The 23,820-nt window shown below is 53.5% G+C and overlaps 1 protein-coding gene across 21 annotated transcripts in view; it reads left to right on the top strand.

Moving 5' to 3' along the window:
• Positions 1 to 23,820, top strand: part of NFASC (neurofascin) — a 108,457-nt gene that overhangs the window by 67,743 nt on the left and 16,894 nt on the right. For 7 of the 21 annotated variants that reach the window (XM_068660195.1, XM_068660207.1, XM_068660196.1 and 4 more), the window contains 19 exons: positions 247 to 297; positions 4,889 to 5,000; positions 5,201 to 5,385; positions 5,655 to 5,786; positions 6,094 to 6,237; positions 6,764 to 6,875; positions 6,974 to 7,140; positions 7,691 to 7,838; positions 8,461 to 8,585; positions 9,490 to 9,525; positions 10,293 to 10,394; positions 10,507 to 10,704; positions 11,693 to 11,763; positions 12,398 to 12,620; positions 14,235 to 14,350; positions 15,538 to 15,742; positions 17,397 to 17,519; positions 18,149 to 18,322; positions 20,142 to 20,156. In XM_068660195.1, the coding sequence (XP_068516296.1) occupies positions 247 to 297; positions 4,889 to 5,000; positions 5,201 to 5,385; positions 5,655 to 5,786; positions 6,094 to 6,237; positions 6,764 to 6,875; positions 6,974 to 7,140; positions 7,691 to 7,838; positions 8,461 to 8,585; positions 9,490 to 9,525; positions 10,293 to 10,394; positions 10,507 to 10,704; positions 11,693 to 11,763; positions 12,398 to 12,620; positions 14,235 to 14,350; positions 15,538 to 15,742; positions 17,397 to 17,519; positions 18,149 to 18,322; positions 20,142 to 20,156 (2,439 nt within the window). The remainder of the gene's footprint in view (positions 1 to 246; positions 298 to 4,888; positions 5,001 to 5,200; positions 5,386 to 5,654; positions 5,787 to 6,093; positions 6,238 to 6,763; positions 6,876 to 6,973; positions 7,141 to 7,690; positions 7,839 to 8,460; positions 8,586 to 9,489; positions 9,526 to 10,292; positions 10,395 to 10,506; positions 10,705 to 11,692; positions 11,764 to 12,397; positions 12,621 to 14,234; positions 14,351 to 15,537; positions 15,743 to 17,396; positions 17,520 to 18,148; positions 18,323 to 20,141; positions 20,157 to 23,820) is intronic. The other 14 variants (XM_068660212.1, XM_068660211.1, XM_068660202.1 and 11 more) reach the window with 10 other exon arrangements.

The following is a 23,820-nucleotide window of genomic DNA, read 5'->3' as shown; positions in this document are numbered from 1 at the left end:
ATTTAACTGTCTCTCCATTTCTTAGGAGGAAAACAAGCTTCTTTTCCTCTCCCGTGTTGCTGTGTTATGTTGCTGTTTGTCTCCCAAGGCAGCCGTGCTCCGAGTGCCTCTCTATCGCTTCTGCTGCTGCCCTGTCCCCGTGCTGGGGCCGTGGCTCTGGTCCCCGTGTCACCTTGCCCCGTGCCCCCGCACACCGCCGCACGCTCCGTGCCACTCGGTATGCTCACGCTCTTTTGTTTATTGCAGAGAAACCCCATAACGAAACGTCCTTACGAAATCACACTGACATGTACAGTGGTGAGTCTACACTGGCTTCTGGAGCCCCTCACGTGTTAACCCCCCCTGTGCCTAACCCGACTCACCCCGTGCTAACCGAGCGCTGGGCTGGCTGCGAGCAGCATCCCCGTGCCTCCCGTGTGCGCGCCCCCGCTGGATGCGTGTGGTCCCTTCTGTCGTCTGTCACCCAAACTTTGCAAAAACCAACGTGAGGAAGGGAGCCGAGCAACCCGGCGGTGACCAAATCCCCTCCAAGTTTTGATATCTTGAAATGATCGAGGTTTAAGCTAATTAACTGGATACGCAGAGCTCAGCTTGAGAGGTATTTGGGTTAATAGGATCTGGCACAAGTGGAAATGTCAGGGGGTGAGCAAGTCCAGCGCCTTGTTCTTCGAAAAGGCTCCTGAATTAAAGATAAGACCCACGATCCCTCTTTTCGCTGTGCTCAGAACGAGCATCTATTGCACTGGCAGCCAAACACGGGCACTGGCTGGGAATTAAAAAAGCAGTGCTTGGTGTTCTCAGCGCATTGTGTCTTTGCAGTGTGGTTACACGTGGTGAGCAGGGAGGGTTCTCTTTGGAGACTGCTTTTGTGCAGCTCCCTGGGGCACGATCTTGTCCCCAAAAATAGATGGGAAGCAATGGGACAACCCAGGTGAGGCGGGCAAGCAGCCCGGGCTGGTTTCACTGCTGGGGGAAGCAGAATGGGGAGATGGGGCTGAGCACGGTGCTGGGAGCTCAGCCATCACCAGGGACTGCTGGGGATCCTGCAATGCCCACATCTCGTCCCCTTCCCTCTGTTTTCCCCCCCAGAGCCTCATTTATTTTTTTTGTGCCCCTGCTCTGTGCCAGGCAGGAGAGACAGGCCAGGGGTGCTTCGGTGCCGTGGGCGCGTGAATACGAGTTCAAGTGGTGCTGAGCAGCAATTTGCCTCCTGGCTTTTGTCTTTGCTAGAAGCACAAGCTTGGTTTGGGAACAGGGACCGGGATCTTGCTGCCTACCAAAGGTTGGGGCGAGGGGGATCTGACTCTGAGCCAGATCCGAGGTTCTCCTGCGCGTGTTGCCAGGTGACGCAGCCACGGGGGATTTCTCTCCCCCTGCAAATACTCCTCTGAGAGGCAGAGATGGCTGATAGGCAGCAAAGGGAAAACGTTTCTGGCTGGAGATGGGGCTCGGGTCTGAGTGGGAGGCTTATTTGAGGGGTCCGAGCGTGCTGAGGACCTGGACGAGGTGGGGGCAGCGAACGGGCTGGGCACGGTCCGAAAGCATTTGCAGAAATGTCTGTGAAAGGGGCTTGCAGGCAAAACCAGCTTCAATGGGAAGAGCACAAATTGAATCACGTTTAATAGAGGCCCGTGGGAGGAGACGTCTCCCTGGGAGGCGCATGGTGGCGAGAGCCGTAAATACAGCTTGTGCCTCCCCGAGCCACGGGAGCAGCGCGGGCGGTGTTTGCGCTTCGAAGGGAACGCACGGCTCCGTGTCTGCAGCCCCCGTGGGCTCAGGGAAGAGTCCTGTGCTGGCCGGGGTCCCTCAACCTCCCGCTGCACACTCAGGGAAAAGGGAAGGTAGCAGTCAGGTAGGAAATAGAGACCCTATCTGCACAGGCTGATAGATTTCTACTGATTTCTCTTTGTATCTGTCTAGAATAAACTGCCTGCTCCTGGAGCTGGATGGGCTGTTGGCACTTAACGTCCCCTGGAACATTTTATGGGGCTGGTGGATTCAAATCCCCAACCCAAGCCCTCTCAACAACCTGTGCAAAAGTGGGCTGCAAACTAGAAACATCTTAATAATTCATGAACTGGTGGAAAAATTGTGATCTTCGGCCCTTTTTCTTGTTGATAACCCCATGTTTCTGTCCACAACGATCCCTTGGGCTGCTAAAACCCACCACAGCGTGGCAAAGAGCCTTAGGGGGAAGGGCAGTATGGGACAGAAACCTCTGTCCCCCCCAGTATTTAGGAATTTGGGAGGTTTTGGGGTAGCTGAAGGCTTTGCAGAGCAGGACGCAGGCGAGCTGGGAGGCACCGTCCCCTCCTCTGCAGCCTGCCCCGGAGCTGTCATACCCCTTGGGGATAGGGGTGGGAGATGTCCAGGATAGCACCCATGGGACCAGGCTGATGGTGGGGATGTGGCTGAGCCCCCTCACCCCACAGCTCAGTCTGGGAGCATTCGATTCCCCCCTGCAAAGAGGAATTACCCTGGCAAACCGTCTGCAGCTCTGAAAGAAAAAAAAAAAAAAGGATCTCCAAGGATTAATTGAGAATTTTATTAGCAGGAGTTCATCACCTTTTTAAACAATGGAAGCGAAAGCCTTTTGTTCTTCTTTTTGGCAAACCTGGGGGCTGTTTGCAAGCTGGCTGGCTGTGCGGGAGGCGAGCAGATGGGATGTGTCCGGGTGCGCACGTTCCTGTTATCGCCTCTAAGTGGGAACGATCTGCGAGCTGATGTGCAGTTTTTAAGTGCTGTCAGGTCGGGACTTTGGGGAGGGGGCACTTGGCTCCTCCGCGGTGAGAAGCGGCTGCTTTTGAGATGTTTTGTTTGCAGCTGAACGGGGCCAGTTTCAAAGAGGTGGGGGCAACAGCAGCAATCTATCGGAAGCAGAGCCTATTTTTGAGCACAAATAAACAGCCGTGGGATTTATTCTTCTGTTCCATCCAAGCAGAGGAGTGAGACGCTGCTGTTTGTCTGACAGCTCCCAGCTGTAGCTGCCGGGAGCTCAGAGCTGGTGCCTCTGCCCGAGATCATTTCTGGCCGTGCCCTATTAGAAACAGCAAAACCTTTTTCTGTAGTCCTGTGCTAAGGCAAAAGCTTCTTGGCTACGCAGTGTCGTTGTTAGGTTTATTAAACAAGTGGATAGCATACTAATTTATCTCCCTTATTTTTAATGTTCATCATTAATATACGGCTCGTAAAATTTGGCTTGCACTGCTGCTTATCTCTTCCAGTTACGCCCTGGGCTCCCGAGCAAACGGGTTCATTGCAGCGAGGCACCCAGCCTGTCCAAACAGGCTGCAGATTGCTGGCAAATAAAAGCCAATATTGACTTATAAAATGGTACATCCCCTCTCCTGATCACATAGAGGAGAAGTTCACGGGTCCGGTCAGAGCTGTTGATAAATGCTGATTAGAAATCCTGCCCCTGCCTCTGCCACCGATCCGCGGGGCTCTGGCGGGGGCGAGCGGCTCTTAGCCGGGCAGCGAGCACCTCCAGAAGCAGGCGAGCACAGAGCAGCACGCCTGCCCGGCGCCCTGTCCCTTCGAGATGTGTCTGTCCTGGTAATCCAGTAACCAAATAATTAATTAACCCTCTGACGAGCCCATCTTGGCCACTAACTGTCGGTGCGTGGGAGCGACGTGATGCGTGAGTGTGGCCATGCCCCGGGGGGTGCGGAGCCATTTCAAAGGCATGGTTTGATTCCTCCTTGGTTTGTTTCATTTCCTTCGAGGGGCCTGGCCACAAACTTTTCCTGATTGAACTCCAGAAATCGTCTCTGCCCTCTGTCCCCTTTTCCTTCCCAGCCCTTTCCTTGTGCCAGAGCCCAAGCAGAGACTTCCCAAATAGCTGGGGGCTTCCCGGTGTGGGTGAGGGAACAGCCAGGCTGCCACCAGCTCATTTGGCTAATGAAGCTTTCGGGGCCAGCAGAAAAGGGCTAGGTCTGCTCCCCAAGAGCCTGCCCCTACCTCAGGGTGGGCTTTCCCCCTGAGTTGCTTCACTATCTGCAGTGGTCCCGTGCCAAACCTGCCTGTCCTGCCCCATTTCCTAATCTCATAACTTCTGTCTCTGCTACTGCTGCTTTCAAACCCATCTCATCCTGTGGTGCCCCCACTGACCAAGTTTAATAATTCCAGTTATTAATGGAATTTATTCCGTTGATATATTTTTCTCTCTCTCACAAAGAGACCCCCACTGTGTGTGTCTGTAGGGTGTTGTCTTGTCTCTTCCCCCGGTTGTCTCCTGTTAAACTTTCCTGTCCAGTCCTCAAATTTGTCCTTCTGGTCTTCTGCCATCCTCCAGCTCCATTTCCAGACGGTTTGGTCCTTCCACCCAGCAGCTCCCAGTACCAGTGGGAAACTGGGGGTGCTGCCAGAGCCCCCGGCACTGCTGGGATCCACCGTGGCGGGGACATCTCCATGGCAAGGCGGCTCAGCTGCCCGATACACCCTTTTTGTGCCCGTTTCTCATGGCTGTCCTCCACTGAGTGTTCTGTCCATCGGCATTTCCACCTCTCATCCGACTCCAGCCCAGTCTCTGTGCTGGAGGCAGGGGCGGGCAGGATGGGTGCTGCCCCACGGGGACCAGGCTGTCCTGGTGCACCATCCCCGCTCCCCCTGCCCATCCTCTCTTCCTTCTTTCACCTCTCTGTCTGCCCAGCATCCTCTCTACGCCCAGTCTTTTTTCCTTTAGAAATGACTTTAAGCTCTTCTCTAGTTTCCAGGTATGTTTTGGGGTGAGGTCTGTGTGCCAGGCTTGGCCAGGAACTTGCCAGCTTCCCCAAAAAAGCGCCGTGCGTCGCTGGCCCTGTCTGAGCCCTCCTTATTGCTGCAAGAGAAGGAGAATTTAAAAGCACCCTGGTTTTGTTTTTTTGTTTTTCTTTCCTGCTGATTTCAGCCCGAGGGGTTACGGAAACGACGCCCAGCTTCATGTACCCGTACGGGACCTCGAGCAGCCAGATGGTGCTCAGGGGGGTGGACCTGCTGCTGGAGTGCATCGCTTCGGGAGTGTACGTACCGGGCACGGGAGCGGGTGGGCACCAGCTCCTCACCAGCTCAGGTCCAGTTTTAGGGGCTGTGGTAGGAAGGGGGGTGGCTCAGCAGTCCTCATCCCTGGGCTCGAGAGGTTCCACGTGCAGGATCACCTCCTGCTTTCTTAGGAAGGTTTTTCTCGTCTTGCAAGTGCGTTTATCTCCTTCCCTCTCCTTAGACCAGCACCAGACATCATGTGGTACAAGAAAGGAGGTGAGCTCCCCGCAGGCAAGACCAAGCTGGAGAACTTCAACAAGGCTCTTCGGATCTCCAACGTCTCAGAGGAAGACTCCGGGGAGTATTTCTGCTTGGCCTCCAACAAGATGGGCAGCATCCGCCACACGATCTCGGTGAGAGTGAAGGGTACGTCGCCTTTACCTTGCCATCTTCTTCCCTCTCACAGCCAGAAATTGAGGGGGGCAAGCGTGATTTTGGGGGCTTCCCACGTGGGCTGTGCTGCATCCAGCCCCACCAGCATCTCCTCCAACCCTCCCTACGGGCAGTGGGAGCCATGGGCTCCGCTCTCCGGTTGCATTTGTTCGCAGCAGACGAAATGGTTTGGGTTGGAACCTCTGGGGACCATCTGGTCCGGTTTGCTACGTGTGTAACCGGTACGTTTGTGTGTTTTAAAGCTGCTCCGTACTGGCTGGACGAGCCCCAGAACCTCATTTTGGCCCCTGGTGAGGACGGCAGGCTGGTTTGCCGAGCCAACGGGAACCCCAAACCCGCGATACAGTGGCTGGTGAACGGGGAGCCCATAGAAGGTGAGCCGGGGGGGGGGGGGGTCTGCACCTCCTCTGCAAAAACAGAGCCCAGCACGAGCCAGAGCTGCCGTCAGGGTGCCAGGCACCCGCCGGGTGCTGCATGGTGTGCAGGCATTGCAGCACACAAACCACCTGCTCGGCTGGGGCAGGGCCAGCTGAACCCCGTCTGGAGGCTGGGAACACCATGTGCCACCATCTCCTTTAATCTGGGCCGAGAGGGAAAGAGGCACGATAAAACACGGGGTCGTGTGAATTCTAATTTGAGATTGAATTTAACACGTCCTCTCTCTGCCTGTCCTCTTTGAAGCGTCTCCGCCCAACCCGAGCCGCGAGGTGGCTGGAGACACCATCGTGTTTCGAGACACCCAAATCGGCAGCAGCGCCGTGTACCAGTGCAACGCGTCCAACGAGCACGGCTACCTCCTGGCCAACGCCTTCGTCAGCGTCCTGGGTAGGTGCCCATGGGGACAGGGCAGCCCCGTGCAGCTGCTCCACACCTGGCTGGGGAAGGAAAACCCCAGAAGTGGCCATCAGGACCCCGCAGGGTGCCAGGGCGTGGAAGTGTCCCCTGCAGAACGGTGCCTCCTGCTTCTGTAAAGAAGGAAGGCGAACACCCCACGCACAAGTTTGCCCTGCAGGTTTTCCCTGTTTGCTTTCCTCCTTCTTGTTAGCTGCTCTGAGATTAATGTACGCGTATACACGACCTCTGCAGCTTGGTTTGGGATTGAAAGTCCATTGCCATATACCTGCAAAGCCAGGCAAAGGGTGAGCCAAGTGCTGCTGGAGCTGAGATATAAGCTGTTGTGTGGGTGAAGCTGGAGAGGGAAAGAGGAACAGGAGCGAATGGAGCAGCTCTGTTAAGTCTTGAAAGCCTCAATAAGGAGCAGTGAACAAAAAAAGGAGATGGGTGGCAGGACCGGGAAGCGAAGGGGCTGGTTTGAGCTCTCGTTCGGTAGCTGGGTCTCTGGTGCTTGCAGATGTGCCACCACGGATCCTGGCCCCTCGCAACCAGCTGATCAAAGTCATCCAGTACAACAGGACCCGGCTGGACTGCCCCTTCTTCGGCTCCCCCATCCCCACCCTGCGCTGGTAAGCACGGCGGCGCTTCCCCTGCCGGCGGGGAGGGCTGGCACGGGGCGGTGTCCTGCTCTTTCTGCCCTTACAAGAGTTCTTTGTACGGCTGTGAGGTTTAAGAACGGCCAGGGGAACACGCTGGACGGAGGGAACTACAAAGCGCACGAGAACGGGAGCCTGGAGATGAACATGGCTCGGAAGGAGGACCAGGGCATCTACACCTGCGTCGCCACCAACATCCTGGGCAAAGCGGAGGCCCAGGTTCGGCTGGAAGTGAAAGGTGGGAGCTCAGGAGCAAAATGTGCTCTTGGATCCTCTGAAACTCGCAGCAGAAGTGAATGTTTATGTAAAGGGAGGGTTGATGGTCTGCTCCGGCAGTCTGCACTGTGACATTTGGAGCTGGGATACAGAAATGGGCAGAGATCCCTTCTTTATGGGGAAAACAAGGCTATGGGTACACTGAAGCTGTAGAAGGGCTTGGTGTAGATATCAAGCTGCAGGATGCCATGAGCACTGCAAAAAGAAACACCAAGAGTGCATCAAGAATACCCGCTGGCAACAAAACGTTTTCAGAATCAGGTTTGGATTGGGTTTTCCCTGTTCAGCAAAGCTGTTTGCTGAGTCAGAAAAGTGGGTATTTGTTAAAGGGTCAGCATGAATTAATGGTTTGTTAAATGAGTTTATTTCCAAGCATTTGTAGCAGAGATGGTTTAGTAAGCTGACGTGCACGCTTGTCCTTTCCAAGAGACACCACAGTTAAGCTTTGACCGAGCTCCTGAGCTGAGACCCCGCAGCTCAGCCCCTGACAGCCCCTCTGGGACTTTTTGCAGACCCCACCAGGATTGTGCGAGGCCCCGAGGACCAGGTGGTGAAGAGGGGCTCCATGCCTCGCCTCCACTGCCGCGTCAAGCACGACCCCACGCTGAAGCTCACGGTCACCTGGCTGAAGGACGATGCGCCCCTCTACATTGGAAACAGGTTCGTGTTTACCATTCCTGCGTTGTCTCTCCAAAATCGCTGGGATTTTTGCCCCCCCAGCTGCAAACTGCTTCAGGAGTCACTGGGGATAATAAGGAGAAATGTTGAGTTCCCACCTAGGCAACATCTGCTGCTCTTGGTGCTTTCAATGTTCTTAGCTCCTTCCAAGAGAGGCTGCCTAGCAGTTAAAATTGACTTGCCAGTAAAACAAGGCATTGAGCTGAGGTTTTATTTACAGATATTTTAGGACACCTTGATAAAATGTATGGGTTAATAACGAGCTCCTCCAAAATGAATGTTTATCAGCTGTGAGAGGTACGGTTGTAATTTCCTTTCCATAGCCTGATCTGCTTCTCGTGGAATGAGATCTGCTCCCAGGACACAGGCTTCCTAAGGGTGTGATTCTCCCAGATGTATACCCAGAGCAGATTCACTGATTCCTTCGGAAATGAGGTTTCCAAGAATAACTCAATGCGTCCTTAGCTGATAAAATCTTGAGATTGGCGAAGTGCTCCCGTTCTCTTTGGGCTGTTTTGTGTGGTTTATCAGAGAACAGTTAGGCTTCAGTCCTGCTGCTTAAAGCTCTTAGGAACTGTTGTATTATTGCTTTCAACCCTTTAAGGATGAAGAAAGAAGACGACGGCCTGACAATATATGGCGTGGCGGAAAAGGACCAAGGCGATTACACCTGCGTAGCCAGCACGGAGCTGGACAAGGATTCAGCTAAAGCCTACCTCACTGTGCTAGGTAAAGCTGTTGTGGCAGTGTGCTGACACCCAGCTAGGTGCTGTGCTTGCCCTGCAATAGATCGACTTCAAGGTCGGGCTGAAAGGGGGATCTGTGGGCGCAGAGCTCGCCTCTAACGCAGGGGTGGTGCTCAGGGAGCTGCTGGCAGAGCAGTTGTTCCGTTGCTGCAGGACTCAGCAAGGACACGCAGCCTGACCTCAGACTCACTCAGACAATGCTACCGGATTTGAGCAGAAGGGAACTTGCATTTGAGAGAGGAAAAAAAAAGAAAAAAAAAGTACTTATTATGTGCAGCTAAAAATATCCAGGTGGTAGTGGAAGCTCTGAGAGAGCAGCCCTACATTTGGGAGCGAACGTAACCGAGTCTGAGGGTGCTGAGGACCGTGTGACACCCAGCGGGTGAGTGAAGCAGCACAAGGAGCAACAAACTGAAACCCATTCCGTACTCATTTATGACAGATCTTTTCCAAAAACCACCCAGATTTACCAGCTCCTGCTCTCGGCCCCCTCCACTCTTGTGCAGGGTCCCCATTCATCTCAGCGCCCCACCCCACCAGCACTACTGGCATAGACCCACCGTGCCCTACAAAGGCAGGAGTGCGATATAAATCCCATATCCCTAATAATTTGACTGGGCTTATTTCCTTTCCTCATCCCCTAATAGCTAATTAACTCTGTACCGGGCTGATGTTTCCCCTTCGCAGTGTATTAGAAATAGGAAGGAAGGCGTGCAGAGTGCGGGGGGTCTCTGGGGGCAGGACTTGCTTCCTCTGGTCCCCAGGGAGGTTTGGATCCTGCTGAAATCTGACCGTGTGTGTGACTTTATATTTACCAGGTGCTCCTTTCACCACCCAGGCTTAATGACTAAACTAACCCCGTTAACAACCAATGTCTTACCTTGCAGCAGTCCCTGCTAACCGCTTGAGAGACTTACCTAAAGGTAATCATCACTAATTCATTTGGTTTATTTTATTTTGTAAGCTGATTTTTTGTTTTGCCTTGTCAATAACTCTGGCAGAAATCTAGGCGTAGCGGTTGACCGAGCTGGGAGCTGATGCTTCCAAGTCCTGCCCAAGTTGTCCTTGAAGTCCCATCCAGATGGGCACGGGTAGGAAGGACGCATCCCTTTGTGTCCCCCAGTGCCGATTCTTGAGTGCACGAATCACCTTACCCCTAGCTGGAAATGGTGAGCCCTGAGGGTAGAGAAAAGAAATCACATTGAATTCCCTGACTTTTACCTGGAAAAGGTTTTGTTATTATTGCATGAGCTGGATCCACAGGAGTATGTGATTTGTGATAGGATAAAGACACCGCGATTGTGCCCAGGGCGTTTTCTAACCAAGTGTGTATTTTCAGTTAGCTTTGGTGTCCTTTCCACTCTGTTTGCAATTATTTTCAGAATGGTGGCATGTAGCTTGTTGTAAGATCATCTATCCCCTTGCTAAGCCACCTTTGTGCTTGCAGCACTAGATGATGTCAGTGCATGCGGGTTGGGTTTCAAGGCGAGGCGCAATTAGGACGTGAGCACGTTTGTATTAAAAATAATAAATAAAAATGCACCGGCCTAATAAAAGCAGAAGGACATGAAGCGTGTCCTCCTGCGGGTCTGGGCTGGCACGGCCAGGGCTTCCCTGCCCCAAAGGAGGAATAGGACCGGGGGGCTCCCGGGACCACCCAGCCTCACCCATCTCCTTGCTGGGCCCGCAGAGCGCCCCGACCGGCCGCGGGACCTGGAGCTGACGGACCTGGCTGAGAGGAGCGTGAGGCTGACCTGGATTCCCGGTGATGACAACAACAGCCCCATCACAGGTCAGCGGCCAGGCTCTCCTGTCTCTTAGGAGAGGGGTGGATGGAGGGAGGTGTCCTCACGAGCCGCCCGGGGTGCCTCGCCACCGGGCTGAGCCCTCCGTCCTCCCCCCAGACTACATCGTGCAGTTCGAGGAGGATCGCTTCCAGCCCGGCACCTGGCACAACCACTCCAGGTACCCCGGCAGCGTCAACTCGGCCGTCCTGAGCCTCTCCCCGTACGTCAACTACCAGTTTCGGGTGATTGCCGTGAACGACGTGGGCAGCAGCCTGCCCAGCGTGCCCTCCGAGCGATACCAGACCAACGGGGCGCGTGAGTACCGTTCCCAGCAGCTGGCCACCAGCATCCCCGGTGTGCTGGAGATGGTTTATAGTGGTTTGGGCAATGCCAGACTTGTCCCTCGTGGGGTGGGAACCCAGCTCCTCGAACACGAAGGGCTCACAGAGGGAATGAGCTGCGCCATGCAGTCATGTGCCGGGCTGTGATTTTTTTTAAACCGCATCCCCGAGGCTCTGAGCGGTGCTGTGCAGAGCAGCAGAGCCTGAACGGAAAAAATCCTGCAGTGGTTGTTCTGGGAGAAGCTGTTGAAGGCAGGCCATTTGTCAAGAAAGCTTTCTAAAGAAAATCTTTCATCCTTTCTGGCCACAGGAAGCTCAGAAGTCTCTTGGAAAATTAGACTTCCAAGTGTAAAGTGGCCCCAAGCAGAAGAGATTTTGTTCCAAAACTGCTAATTCATTGTCCACTGCTAGAGCTGGGCAGGGGCCCAGATCAATGCTGGAGTAAAGTGTCCTCCAGTCCACAACGAGACTCAGCTCTGCAGTGTGTGCCCAGTGCCCTGTGCGCTGTAGAAAACTTGGGAGAAGTCAGGGGGGGAATTGACGGGAAGCTCAGGAGTTTTGCTGCGTTTCTTGGCCATTGCAGAAACGCTTCTGCAACATCTACTGGCACCTAGTGTTGGGCTGTGACATCGCTCTGCCTGCTTCAGATTTCAAAAGTGTCAGGCTCGGCTCCCAGGGATGCTTCACAATGGTGTCTTTTAAAGATTTAGGACAACATTTTTTTGGGGAAAAAAAAAAGGCTCCTAAATAAATGGCCTGGTTTTCAGGAGTGCGGAGAATCTCATGTTCCATTAACCTGAATGGGAAGTTAAAACTTCTCGAAAAAGCAGGCCATTAGCTGCTGGTCCAGAAGCGGTTTGGGCTTGTGCAGCAACGGGGTTTTAACCACACAAATGGTCATTTTTCAGCATTATAAACTGCTTTTTTTTTTTTTTTCTTTTTCTCCCTATTGTGAATATCAGGACCTGAAATTAACCCAACAGGAGTTCAAGGAGCGGGGACCCAAAAAAACAACATGGAGATAACCTGGACGGTGAGTTTGCCTTCGACAGCAATCCAGAGGTAGGGGACTCAGGATTTGAATCCTCAAATGCAGGGGACTCAGGGTTCCTAGCACATGCAATGTACCGCACAGAATCCCCTAACCCCGATGATCATAAAGGAAATAAAAAGCAGAAGATACACCTATGAGAGAGGCTACTGCTAGTGCCTGCGAGAAGACTTGTGATGAAAAAATAATTTGCAACAATGGAAGACAAAGGAAAGCTGAAGGACCACAGATAGAGGCTGGGGAGGATGCTCCGGAGCCTGATACACAGCGGGCTTACAGAGCAGCTCCTGCTTTTCTCCATCGACCAGCAGGTGTCATCCAGGAACAAGCCAAAGTGTAGAGGGAGGCTAGGAATTGCCGGGGGAGCATGGGCTGGGAAATAAGGCGTGGGGCTGTGAAATAAGGCGTGGGAGTATGGTTTGGGGTTCTGCCTAGGGTCTGCAGGGCAGGGAGTAGGTACAACCCTTTTGGGAGCAGAAGTACAGACCCTCCTTGAGGCTTGCTGCTGGAGCATGAACCAAGAACCAGCTGCTGAGCAGAACCTCTTGGAGCCCCATAGCAGAGAAATGCGGCTGCTTTTTCCCCCCCCCCTCACTTTCTGTTTTGCTCCATTAAGCCCCTGAACGCAACGCAGGCGTACGGGCCCAACCTCAGGTACATCGTGAGATGGAGGCGCAGGGACCCGCGCGGGAGCTGGTACAACGAGACGGTGAAGACCCCGAGGCACGTGGTCTGGAACACCCCCATCTACGTCCCCTACGAGATCAAAGTGCAGGCAGAGAACGACTTCGGCAGAGCACCAGAGCCTGACACCGTCATCGGCTACTCGGGGGAAGATTGTGAGTATTTTCTCAGCCGCAGCCCGTAAGTGCTTCCTGAGGGCAGGAGCCCATCCAAGGGCAGGGGTGGGCACCCACGCCCCAGCTACATTCACAGCACCGCTTGATTTGGTACAAAAATCCAGTTCCAAGCATCGGGAGAAAGAGGTTTGGGTCTGTTCTGGGCTGTCTGCAGGTACCTGCAGGACCCAAACCACTCAGCCTCTCCTTCTGTAAAAAACAGATAATATCTCCAGTCTAGAAGGTGGCAAAATTTCCTTAAGAACAACTCTGGCTGTCATCCAATGACATGCATTAAATTTCTTGCCCCTGATATCCGCACAGCACCAAGTCCATCTTGGATGAGAGGTGCTACCAGTGGCGGAGACGGTGTTGGTTCATCCCGGACTGGCTTTTTGTGCCTCTGATACAGCCCCAGCTAAGCCACGGCTTGGGCTCCTGTTTGCAGCACACCACTGGCTCAGCTCATCTTCCTTTAAACCTCTCTACCTGGTCATGCACAGCAGTGGCCAGCTTGTTTAACCTTTTCCCTTTCTTTTTGGTCTGCTGGTGTCACCTTCTGCCTGTAGCATCCAGCACTCCGACCTATGATCCTTATCCTGCCAGGAACATGTGGTTTGCTGCCAAAACTTTATCTTTAAAGAGATATAAATGAGCTCCTCTCAGTGCCACAGATCAGTGGATCACCTGGCCAGATGACTCAGGGAGTACCAAGAAGTAAGGCAGATAAGCCAGAAAGCCACCCGTGACTCTAGGCTTGAAGTCAAGGGGATGCAAGAAGAGTGCAGCACTTACAAGAAACTCTGTGTTCATGGTGCTGAGATAGCACCCAGCACATCCTCATGCTGGGCATCTCCTAGAGGAGATGGGGAAGTGGAAGGATGGGCAGAAAAGGTGGGAGACAGGGCAGGAGCCTGGGGTGAGTGCTTGGGGCTGAGCACCAAAACTTAGCGGTGCCCAGCTGAGAGCTCGCTGCTGGAGAAGCTCCACCATGACCTGACTGCACGGCTGTCCCTGTGCTTTCCAAGGTGTTTTTGGGGAGGTTGCAATGGGCTTGAGGTTTGGGGGAAGACCTGTAAGAGCCTGTACTTGTGTGCTTTATGTAGAGGCGAACCAGGGAGAGCAAACTCGCGTCTCCCACCCCAGAAGGTCACAGGTGTGCTCCTGCCCATGTCCCAAAGGGTGGGACATGTAGGAAAAAAAAAACAGCAGAAGTAGCTCTATCATGTCTGAATTGCTTCACGAGTAATGGCAGATTTCTACATGCAGGCAGGTGATTTGAAAATCAGGTTAAAAGAAAAAAAAAAAAAGCTAACGTCAGATAAAAGTGCGGGGATGGAGGTGAGTGGTGGTGTGCTGCGGGCATGTGTGGTCATGGGGCTGTGCAACCTAAAGGAGGGCAGCCCAGAGTTGGCCTGCCCCTGCTGCTTTAGGAAATCCTCCAAAACCAATTTTAAGGAGGGAGAAAACAGCCACATCTCCCAGTGATGAAACTCCTGGAGCAGATGAGGGGTGCCAGCAGATGGCAGAGGCGGCGTGCGCGGCCACTCGCCCGCGTTGGCAGCGGGGCGCACCGTGTGCTGACCGCGCTCTGCTTTGTCCCCGACCGCCCAGATCCCAAGGCTGCGCCTACGGATGTTAGGATAAGAGTTTTAAACAGCACTGCCATTGCCCTGACGTGGACCCGCGTGCACCTGGACACCATCCAGGGACAGCTTAAGGAGTACAGAGTGAGCAAAAGCAAATCTCTCCGGCACGGGCTATTAACACGGCTAACCTGCTCGCCGGCACAGGTGGCCCCGTTGGCGGAGCCGTCTGCAGTGGGGATGACAGAAAACTTCTCTCTGGCCACCCTGACCCTTTTTGGGGTGCAGACCAGGGGCTGAGCCCCCTCTGGGGCAGCACCAGGGATGAAGAGCCTTGGGGTGCTCTGTGCAGGGTCTGGGTGGGCTGGGGACATCTTCCTTGGCTCCCCAAGACCTTGGGGTGCCTTTGAGCACCAAGGGACCTGCCCTTGGTGGCTCTGCCCGTGCAGAGAGGCATCCCCTGGCCCTACAGCTGCTCAGAAGTGCAGACTGGCTGGCTCTGGGGGGAAACGACCTTGGAGAGGTACAAACAGGCTGGATTTTGTGTCATCCCCAAAGTCCCTACATCACCTTCTAACAGACGCCAAGCCCTGCAAAGTCTAAACCCAGTCCTGTGCACTAACTGGCAACTAAAGGCAGCGTGGATCCTGGTTTGTTACTTCTAATGTTGTGATTTACTGATCCTGTTTTTTTACTTTTAATGTTGAGATTTTCTGCTAAGGTAAAGCTAAAGGATAGACCCTGTTCAAAACAAGCAAAAGTCTGGACTGAGCCCTTCTAGCAGGGTTTATGACTCCACCAAAGGCGTGTGTCCCGCAGGCAGTTATAACATTTCAAATCCAATCATTCACAGAGCGTAAAGGAAGCTCTCCGGGTGCCGCTTTCCTTTTTTTCTGCCTCTGCTCTGTTATCCTGGTTGATTTTCCGAATGAATCTTATTTCTGCATGAAATAAGATTTACAGTCGGGGCTCCGCGTCGGAGGCTCTCCGAGTTCAGACTTTCCATTGTGGCTGGACGTGTCGCACCTCGCCTAACCCACAGCCACTAATCCGGGCAGGAAGGGGGAGCACTGGGTGCCCAGCACTGAGAGCTGGATGCCAGGGGCAGCTCTTTGCAATTTGAGCTCTGCTGGATTCACCTTGCGCCCCTTACCAAGCTCCTACCCCTGTGCCTCAGCCTCCTCCTCGGGTACCCGCCTGGGGGGCGAGGAGCTTCTTTAATCACCCTAAAAGGCTTCTCATTGAAAAGGCAAAGTTTTGCTGTGCTTTGTTAATGAAAAAAAAGAACTTAAAACAGGAAAAGCTTCACTTGCCATGCATGTTTCTTGAAGGCCTATTTCTGGAGAGACAGTAGTTTGCTGAAGAACCTGTGGGTCTCCAAAAAACGGCAGTATGTGAGTTTTCCTGGAGACCGAAACCGGGGCATAGTGTCCCGGCTGTTTCCTTACAGCAACTACAAGCTTGAGATGGTTGTAACCAACGGCAGAGGAGATGGGCCTCGCAGCGAAATTAAGGAGTTCCCCACCCCAGAAGGAGGTACGTCCTCGCCAGGGCTCCTGGCACCTCGTGCAGGGGCTGGGACGGCTTCGGGAAGCTCAGCCCAGCTCCGCAGGGTTGGCCAGGAGCTGTGTGGAGCCGTGATGCTGCTGGGGAGAGGCTCCAGGGATGGATTTGAGCTGCAGGTGGATGGCAGCAACCGGACAGAGGCACTGTCACAGGGCACTGCTCCGTGCCCTTGTCCCTGTGGGGCAGGTGACATCCCTGCCAGTACCCCTGGAGCCAACTCCCGGCACCGTCTCATTGATCGTCCCCCACTTCGGGTACTTTTAGCACACCTGGGACCAGGCTGAATGAGAGAAGGGCTTGCAGAGGCCCTGCAGAGGCACAGCACTGTGCCCTTGGATGGCTGCGTCACCTCCAAGTGTCCCCGCAGCTCTGCGAAACGGGGGCGGAGGAGTTCCTCTTGCTCGGTAAAAGGTGGAGAAATCTTTGCAAGACCTCCGTGCTTTTGTTCTGGGGGGCCGTCCCTCGTGCTCCTATCGGGCTTTTAAGGCAGGAGCACCTCCTCCTCCTGTTTGAAGAGCCTGTGTCAAGGATGAATTTGAGATTTTAATTTTCTTGCTGTCACAGGAGCTATTTATAGGCACGCCAATAACTTTTTGTCGGAGCTGCACTTTCCGTGCCTGCCAATGAATCTTTCTTTAGCACAGATGTTTTTGGCACAGCGCGGTACAGAAATGCAGCGGGAGGAAACAGGAGAGGCTGGAAGCAAATCCTCTCACCTAACACAAACACCACGGGGTCGTCTTTCTCTTCCTCCTCTTCCTGATGCCCCAGCACAGCATCTCTCTCAGCCCTTTCTCTTTCTTCCGTAACGTTTTCCTGGATGCTCTGTCACCAGTTTTGGGTGACTTTCCTTGACCAGCTACAATTCAGCTTGTTAAAAAGCAAGGACTCTTTTCCAGCCCAGCAGTTTGGTGAGCAGGTTGCATCTTGGTTTAGCTCCTTTCCTGCATGCTGGAGGCGTGTGGCACCATGGGGTGGCACTGAACAATCACAGCAGGTTATACTCTGGTCATGCGTAAACTCTTGATTTTCTTTTTCCTACACCACTAGGCTGTTTTATTGGCTCTATACTGGTTAGGGGATTGATATCCTGCGAAATTTGCGTTAAAAAATAATCATTGATGTCTTAGATCAGTAAGCCAAGTTCTTTCCCCAGCTAGACGCTGCAATTAGGGGTAAACCAGGAGAATCCTTTAATTCCAGGAGGTATAACGCTTCCCTGCCTTTACCAGCTTTGAATAAGCAGCCATAAAAGCAGACGTTCCTCGGGGTAAGGACCACTGTATACACCAGATCCCTGTTGCAGGTCCCCAGACACTGCTAACACAAAGCCGCCCTGCAGTAAGAGAAGTTTTTGCACCATTCCAGCAGAGAAATAGAGGGGAGGTAAACGCGGTGCATGCAGAGCTGCTCGGGTCCCTGCACACGCTGCTGAGCCCCCTGGCTGGTGCATGGTTCCTGGCACAGGTTCTTGTTCAGTGGGTATCTGATCTTTGGCGCGTGTGTTTCTGAGTGTCTTGGGTGTTATCAGTCAGCCTGCGATGTGTACGGTGTTGTAAGGTATGTTATCTTGTGTTGTTTTTTCTTCTTTCCCTCTCCTCCCTGGTCCCATCCCCCTCCCAAGTGCCCAGCTCCCCCAGGTATTTAAGAATCCGACAGCCAAACCTGGAAAGCATCAATCTGGAGTGGGATCACCCAGAGCATCCCAATGGAGTCCTCACAGGATACAACCTTAGATATCAAGCCTGTACGTGCCACATCTTATCTTCCTAGTGATAACAGCTAAGTCATTCAGTGTTTTCCTTGCTGCTGAGTTACCTCCGTGCCTAACACAGAAAGCTCTCCGTAAGGAGATTTCCATCACCAAACCACACTGCTGGTGTTGGAGGGGGTCCTGGAGCAGTGCTGGGCATCTGCAGCTTGCTGCTGGCCCCGAAGGGCTGGGGGTGCTCAGCAGTTCTCAAGCCAGGCACAGGAGGAGGGAAATCAGTCTGGCCTCAGGTTTAGAAAGCCCTTTAAGCACCGTCTGAGTGCTTTGTGCTCACTCAAACCAAGCTCCCGGCTCCGTAAGCGGTGCTGCCCGGAGCGCAGCACGCTCTGCGTGATGCTGGGGGGAGGACAACTTGCTGTCTGAGACCTTGACACTCGTGCTAGGGCTTTCCTTGGCCGTGCACACCACCAAGTGTCACCAGCAGCAGGTCCGCCAGCCAGTAAGTCACCCGCTGCCCTAGGCAAGGCGTACCCAACACCAGATCCAGCTCTCGGAGCCCTAGTGGCCCCGGGCTGCCCCCAGGTCCTGCCCTGGGGCCAGGTGACGTAGCACAGCGTACCTCCGAACCCAAGCTGAAGCCGCCACCGCCTGCCTTTCCTCCCCAGTTAACGGATCCAAAACGGGCAGGACCCTGGTAGAGAACTTCTCTCCCAATCAGACAAGGTTCACCCTGCAGAGGACGGACCCCATCTCGCGCTACCGATTCTTCCTGCGCGCACGGACCCAGGTGGGGGACGGAGAAACCATCGTGGAGGAGTCGCCAGCCCTGCTGAACGAAGGTATGTGCAGAGCCCCAGCTGCTGGCCTCGCTGCGGGGCTGGGGGGGCGATGTGCACGTGTCAGCCAAAATCTGCAGGTCAGGGAATTTGGAGGTCCCCAGAGCAAGCGGTGCGAGATAACGATGGGTGCGCATCTGCTACATGCTGCGGAGATGGGCAGACGACTGGCCTTGTGCACTCTTGCTAAATCACCCCAAATTTGTCCCATAAAAGCTCTGCGGGAGCAGTAGGGACAGCCAGGCACCACCTCTGCAGCCTCGGTAAGAGCTGGCCACGGGGCAGATGATTTCTGGGGCACTGGCAGGAGGTGCTGCAGCTGCATCCTCCAGGCTGCCCCATCACCCCGCAGCCAGCAGCTGACCTGACCCAAAGCAGAGCCCCAGCTCCCTAACGAGATAAAATGCCCGTTGTGAGGCATTCATCAAACTAAGTGAAAGTTCAGGAGCCCTGAGGGAACTCGGGGAGACAAAAGCTGGCTCTTTCCTTTCTTCAGCATTTGCTAAAAGACCTATGATTTAGTTAGCACTATGATTTAATGGGGTTTTTGTCTCCTTTCCTCCATCTCCCCCTCCCCAACTAATGGCTCTGAGTAGGAAAAGTAATTCCTACTGATGGCCCAGAGGAAATGAAATGCTTCCTGGCATGTCTTAGGTGGGTTCCAGCAGCGCTAATTGCTGTGACGGGATCCGAGATGGGGCTGCACAAAGACACCAGCGGCCAGGTTGCACCTTGGCAAACACGGGAGGGGGAACATCAGTGCTAAAAAAATAAGGGGCTTTGCTGAACGAACTGCTCGGAGCACAGGGATGGGGCTGAAGCCATCAGTGCCGACAGCAGTTCTGGTTATCCCACATGTGTTTTTACTGGGTTTGCTTTTACATGCGGGTAACGGTGCCTGTTAGGGCACTGCTGACAAAGAGCCATGAGCACCAGCTCTTGTGTAGTGCTTAACTGGTTTGTGTCAGCAAACAGCAGCTGAGGACAACGTCCACGTGCCAAGGTAAGGGGCTCTGCCCGCCGGGCTCTGCAGCGGCCCCAGGAGCTGCTGGGGCTCAGCAGAAGGACAAGGAGCCGGCATTGATTCCAAGAAAAACGTTGAAATGTCAAATCCCCAAGCAAAGTTACAGAAATACAGCATTTGACCTCAAAACGTGCAGCCCTGAGGTACAACACAGCATAGGCGAGTGGTGTCAGTGCCAGGCGCACAAGCACAATTAGCAGCTCTAAATGAGTTTGATACGGAGGAACCCGCTGCAAAGCTGCACGAAAGGGGAATCTGGAACTGAAAAAAAAAAAAAAGGAGATTAAGAAAATTTATCCCATTAACATCCAGGGGTTATTTTCTGCTTGCCAGGCTCATTCACCTGAGCAGTCTGAATAAAACCCAGCTCTGCTGCCCTGTGCCAAGGGCTCACACCCACACAACGCAGGCTAAGACCTGATGTTAGAGTCCCACCAGGAAACCGAAGGCAAAATTCGGTGTCAAAACCAGTCCTTGCTGGGATTAGGTGTAAGCACCTGCTTCAGTGCTTTGCTTAATCAACACCGCTGGCATCTCTGCAGCTGAGCCCGTGTGTGGTCAACCTCCAGCTCCAAGGGCTCGTCCCTGCTCTCTGCCCCGTGCAAGCAGGAGGGCGATGGGTTGGAGCTGATGCATTTATTTCCTCTCTCTCTCGAGTCTCTGGTGACTGTGTGCAAGTGGTCCCCAGTCTCCCGTTGGTGTGTGCTGGTTGTTTTATGTATTCCTTTGTTTTCTCTTCCCTTCTCTTCTATGCTGTCCTCGTATTCCCCTCTCTATCCTTGGCACTGCACCCTGAAGCCACGCCAACCCCAGGTACCGTACCAGCGGAGGAGGTAACAGGCATGGGGCAAGGCTCACTCCACGCTCGCTCGCGTGTGCTGGCAATTAAGCATGCACTCCGTTAACCCTTTCAATGGGAAGGTGAAGCACCAGGGGCCTGAATTGGGCACGTGGAAGGAGTGCAGGTGAAATGGGGACCAGCGGCAGGCTCCCGGGCTGGGTCTGCAGGGATCAAAATATCTCCGAGCAGCCTTTAACAGCCTCCGAGATGCCTAATGATGGCCAAAGAGCGCAGCTGCCACGGGCTGTGCAAGCAGAAATGAGAGTCAAGTTGCACTGTTAATGAGGATTTTCGCTCCAGGTCTGCACCAGCCCTCTCCCTTTGTAAGCCTCGGCATCGCTGCCCTGTGCAACACCCCAAAACCTTTCCAAACCTCTCCCTTTTAGGGCTGCCAGGGCTCTGACGCAGGACAATCCTTTTGCTTCCGAGCCCATTGAAAGGGTTAAGGACAACGTTTGTGCCCCAGCTGTGCATGTCTGCATGCGAGGCTATTGCTGGCTTTGCCCTCTATATTGCACATTTCTCCAGCAGCATCGAAGCACACAGAAACCTCCTCGTGACAGCGGGGGGCAGGGTACCCACCTGCTTCAAGGAAACCTGAATCCCCAATTAATCCCGCGTCCAATTATCCAGGTCAACAGTGCAAAGCCTTAGCATAACTCGGTGCCCAGAGGACGCCCACCTCTTCCAAGAGCTGCAGCCACGACTTTTCCCCCCCCCGATGCGGCGTTCCCACAGGGGTTACAGCCCTGTAACCCGGTGCTCGAGGGGCAGCGGCAGCACTAGGGGATGTGTCCACCCACAGCACGCCCCTAGTGCTGCAGAAAAGCTTTCGGTCTCTCTTTTTGGACCCTCTGCCCTGCGCCGAGGGTGCTGGAAGAGGTCGTGCTTTGCCCTTGCTGGCTGCAGCCCCAGGGCTGGAGCGCTGCCGAAGCGCAGGACCCGCTCTGCGCACCTCTAGGTTGTGCTTCCCTATCTCCTAGGCGTTTCTCCTCCTTTTATTTTGTTGCCGTGACGTCTCTACTCAACATTATTTTGCTTTTTATTTTCCCTTTCTGAAGAGCTGCCAATCTTCTCCTTACTGTGTTTCTCTTCCTTAAACTACAAACGTTAGGGGGTAACAGATTGGTCTGCTTCGGCTGTCAGGAAACCGAAAACAAGCGAAACCTTTGGGAACCCCTGAGGGCTGGTTTGCTGCTGCAGCCGTACCTCAGCCAGGGTTTATCCCACCCACAAGAATCCAGATTTTCTTTGTGGATCGGGATCAGCTTCTGAAGTCGATTTCTGCTTTCAGCAGGTTTTGCTGAACTTTGAAAGCACGGCGCGATCTCTTTCTCCATCCAGCATCGTATCGATTCAGGAATAATTTCTTAAGCTCCTGGAAGCTAGATGGACAAGTTGCCGTTCAAAGGATACGTTCATTAAATTCTGTAAGAATAGGGGCTGTTCCTCTATTTTTCCCTTCTCCTAGGAGAAATGGCAAAGAGCAAAGACACTCAAGCACTGGAAGGAGGCTGGAGAGCAGTAAGCGGAGCAGCAGGTCTTTAAGCACTAACTCTCAGCATTCAGAGCCTTCTGGCTGCAATACACTTCTTTGGGAGGAATCGAGGCAGTGGAAGCTGTAGCAAGACACAGAACAAATCCTCATCCTGATATTGAGCCCAGTGTCGCGTCGTGTTAGGGCACGTCCTGGCAAGGCAGCGTGGGCAGGTTGCGGGCGCTGCTTCCACGGCTGAAGCGGTGTTGGTCCTGGGAGGCTGCTCCTCTTCCAAACACGTAGGGGTTTCGAGCGAAATGCAGTTTGACCTTTCTCTAAAGATTCATCTCCGCTCAGTGACCTAGATTTTGTAGATTTTACAGATTCACAGTGAAAGTTGTCTTAAACTGCAGTAAAGCGCTATTTGCCATCGGCTGTTGGCACTGAAAAATGGCCTTTTTTTTCTTTTTTCTTTTTTTTTTTTTTTTTCCAGGGGAAACCTTACATACGTGGGGTCGTAGCTGTTCTGTAGGCATGTGAGAAACTGGAGCAACTTGATGAAATCAAAGTGAAGGGCAGAGGCTTCACCTTAGGAAGCCTTTACGTTTCCTAAGCCAGAGCTGGATGGAGGGAGAGGTGCTTTGGGGAACAGGTGCCGTGCAAAGGGCTCTCGTCTGCACAACGAATGAAACAAACAAAAACTGGATCCCAAACTACCCTTGTGCATGTGTCCTTTTGTCAGGGTCGTAAACAGCATTGGTCTTGGACTTTGAAAACATTGATTTGTTTGTTCCCTTCTTGTCGCTCCATAGCTAGGAAGCGGAGGAGAAAGGCTCAATTGTTCATTTTGGAAATGGGCGGCAGCAGCGATACAGAGAACTGCTGACCCCTCTCTTTTAGATGCCATTCAATCGCTTCTTTCTGGTCTCAAATTTCTTATAGCTGTCAGATTTGGAGCAGTTTTTTTCTTTCTGATAAAGACTTCAACAATCTCCTTCTGTTGCTAGAAACCGTGAGAGGCAGATCGGAAAAAAAAAAAAAAGTCCAAAAATGTATTTGGCTAATCGTCTAAATTCATGAAAAATTAATCAAATTTCTCCAAGCCTAATTATTTTGTAGACACACCCAAGGGAAAGCTGTTACTGCAGCCTAACAACACATTAAAAGCATCTTTAAATAATTAACGAGCAGTATGGCTGTGCATTGGTTTTTGTATTTTGCAAAAACACGCGACTGCTCGGTGATACCCCACACCGCTTGGAGCAGTGCTCGAGCCCGTCTCGGAGCAGGCTCCCTCCCTCTCCCATGCCTCGAATTTTTGCTTTTATGATTCTTATCCACACATTTCTTCACTCTGAGCATCCCCCAGTTTTTGCACAGGGCTCGGGCTCCTTTTTACCAGCCCGTTCCCAACCCGAGGAGCCAGGGCGCAGCAAAGAGAAGGAGCCTCTCGAGCTGCCCTCCTGCTGCAAGCATCTCCCTCATTACTTAGCCTATTAATTGCTACAGCCAGACTGCTGCAGCCCCTGCCCATTACGAGAGCGTCTCCTCCCCACCGTGCCCCTCGGTCTCCTCCACCAGAGAGGCTAATGTATCTTGCAGACAGAAAAAGCAATCTGTGCCTTGCAAAGCCAGGGCCGATTTATGAGCTAAGCGGCGGTTTGCGTGTTCCAGGAAGAGGGGCTCAGCTGTTGTGGGAGCCAGAGAATGAACATTGCTACTGCTGGCTTTTTCTCTGGCTTTTCTGGGCACGCTGGGGCTGTTTGAAGCCTCCTTCCTTGAATGCTCCAGTTTTCAGGGTGCTGCTCTGCCCTGCAGTTTGAAAAGCGGCCGCCCCTTGTCTGCAGCACCTCCTGCCTGGGAGGTTTTCTTCCCCCAGCCCTCGGGTGAAGGCTGGGTGCGTGGTCCTGCATCCGCACACGAGGCAAACGCTGCCAAAGTCCCCGAGTGAACCCACGAAAGGGGAATGCAGGGAGATAAATCCAGCAGCTCTGCACAGCCAGGGAAGTGTCAGAGCTGTGTTTTTAGGAGGAGACGCGTGGTTTCGGGATGGGGATGATCTTGTAACACCAAGCACTTGGTTCGAGCAGATCTGGAGCTGCCAGCCAGGAGCATCTTTAATGAGCCCTGCCCTGGTCGCAGCGCTGGGGCCCCTGCCC

Source organism: Anas acuta, chromosome 24, assembly GCF_963932015.1.
Source record: "Anas acuta chromosome 24, bAnaAcu1.1, whole genome shotgun sequence".
Classification (NCBI taxonomy): domain Eukaryota; kingdom Metazoa; phylum Chordata; class Aves; order Anseriformes; family Anatidae; genus Anas; species Anas acuta.
The sequence above is the reverse complement of the archived record's forward strand: the minus strand, read 5'-3'. Positions and strand labels throughout refer to the sequence as shown.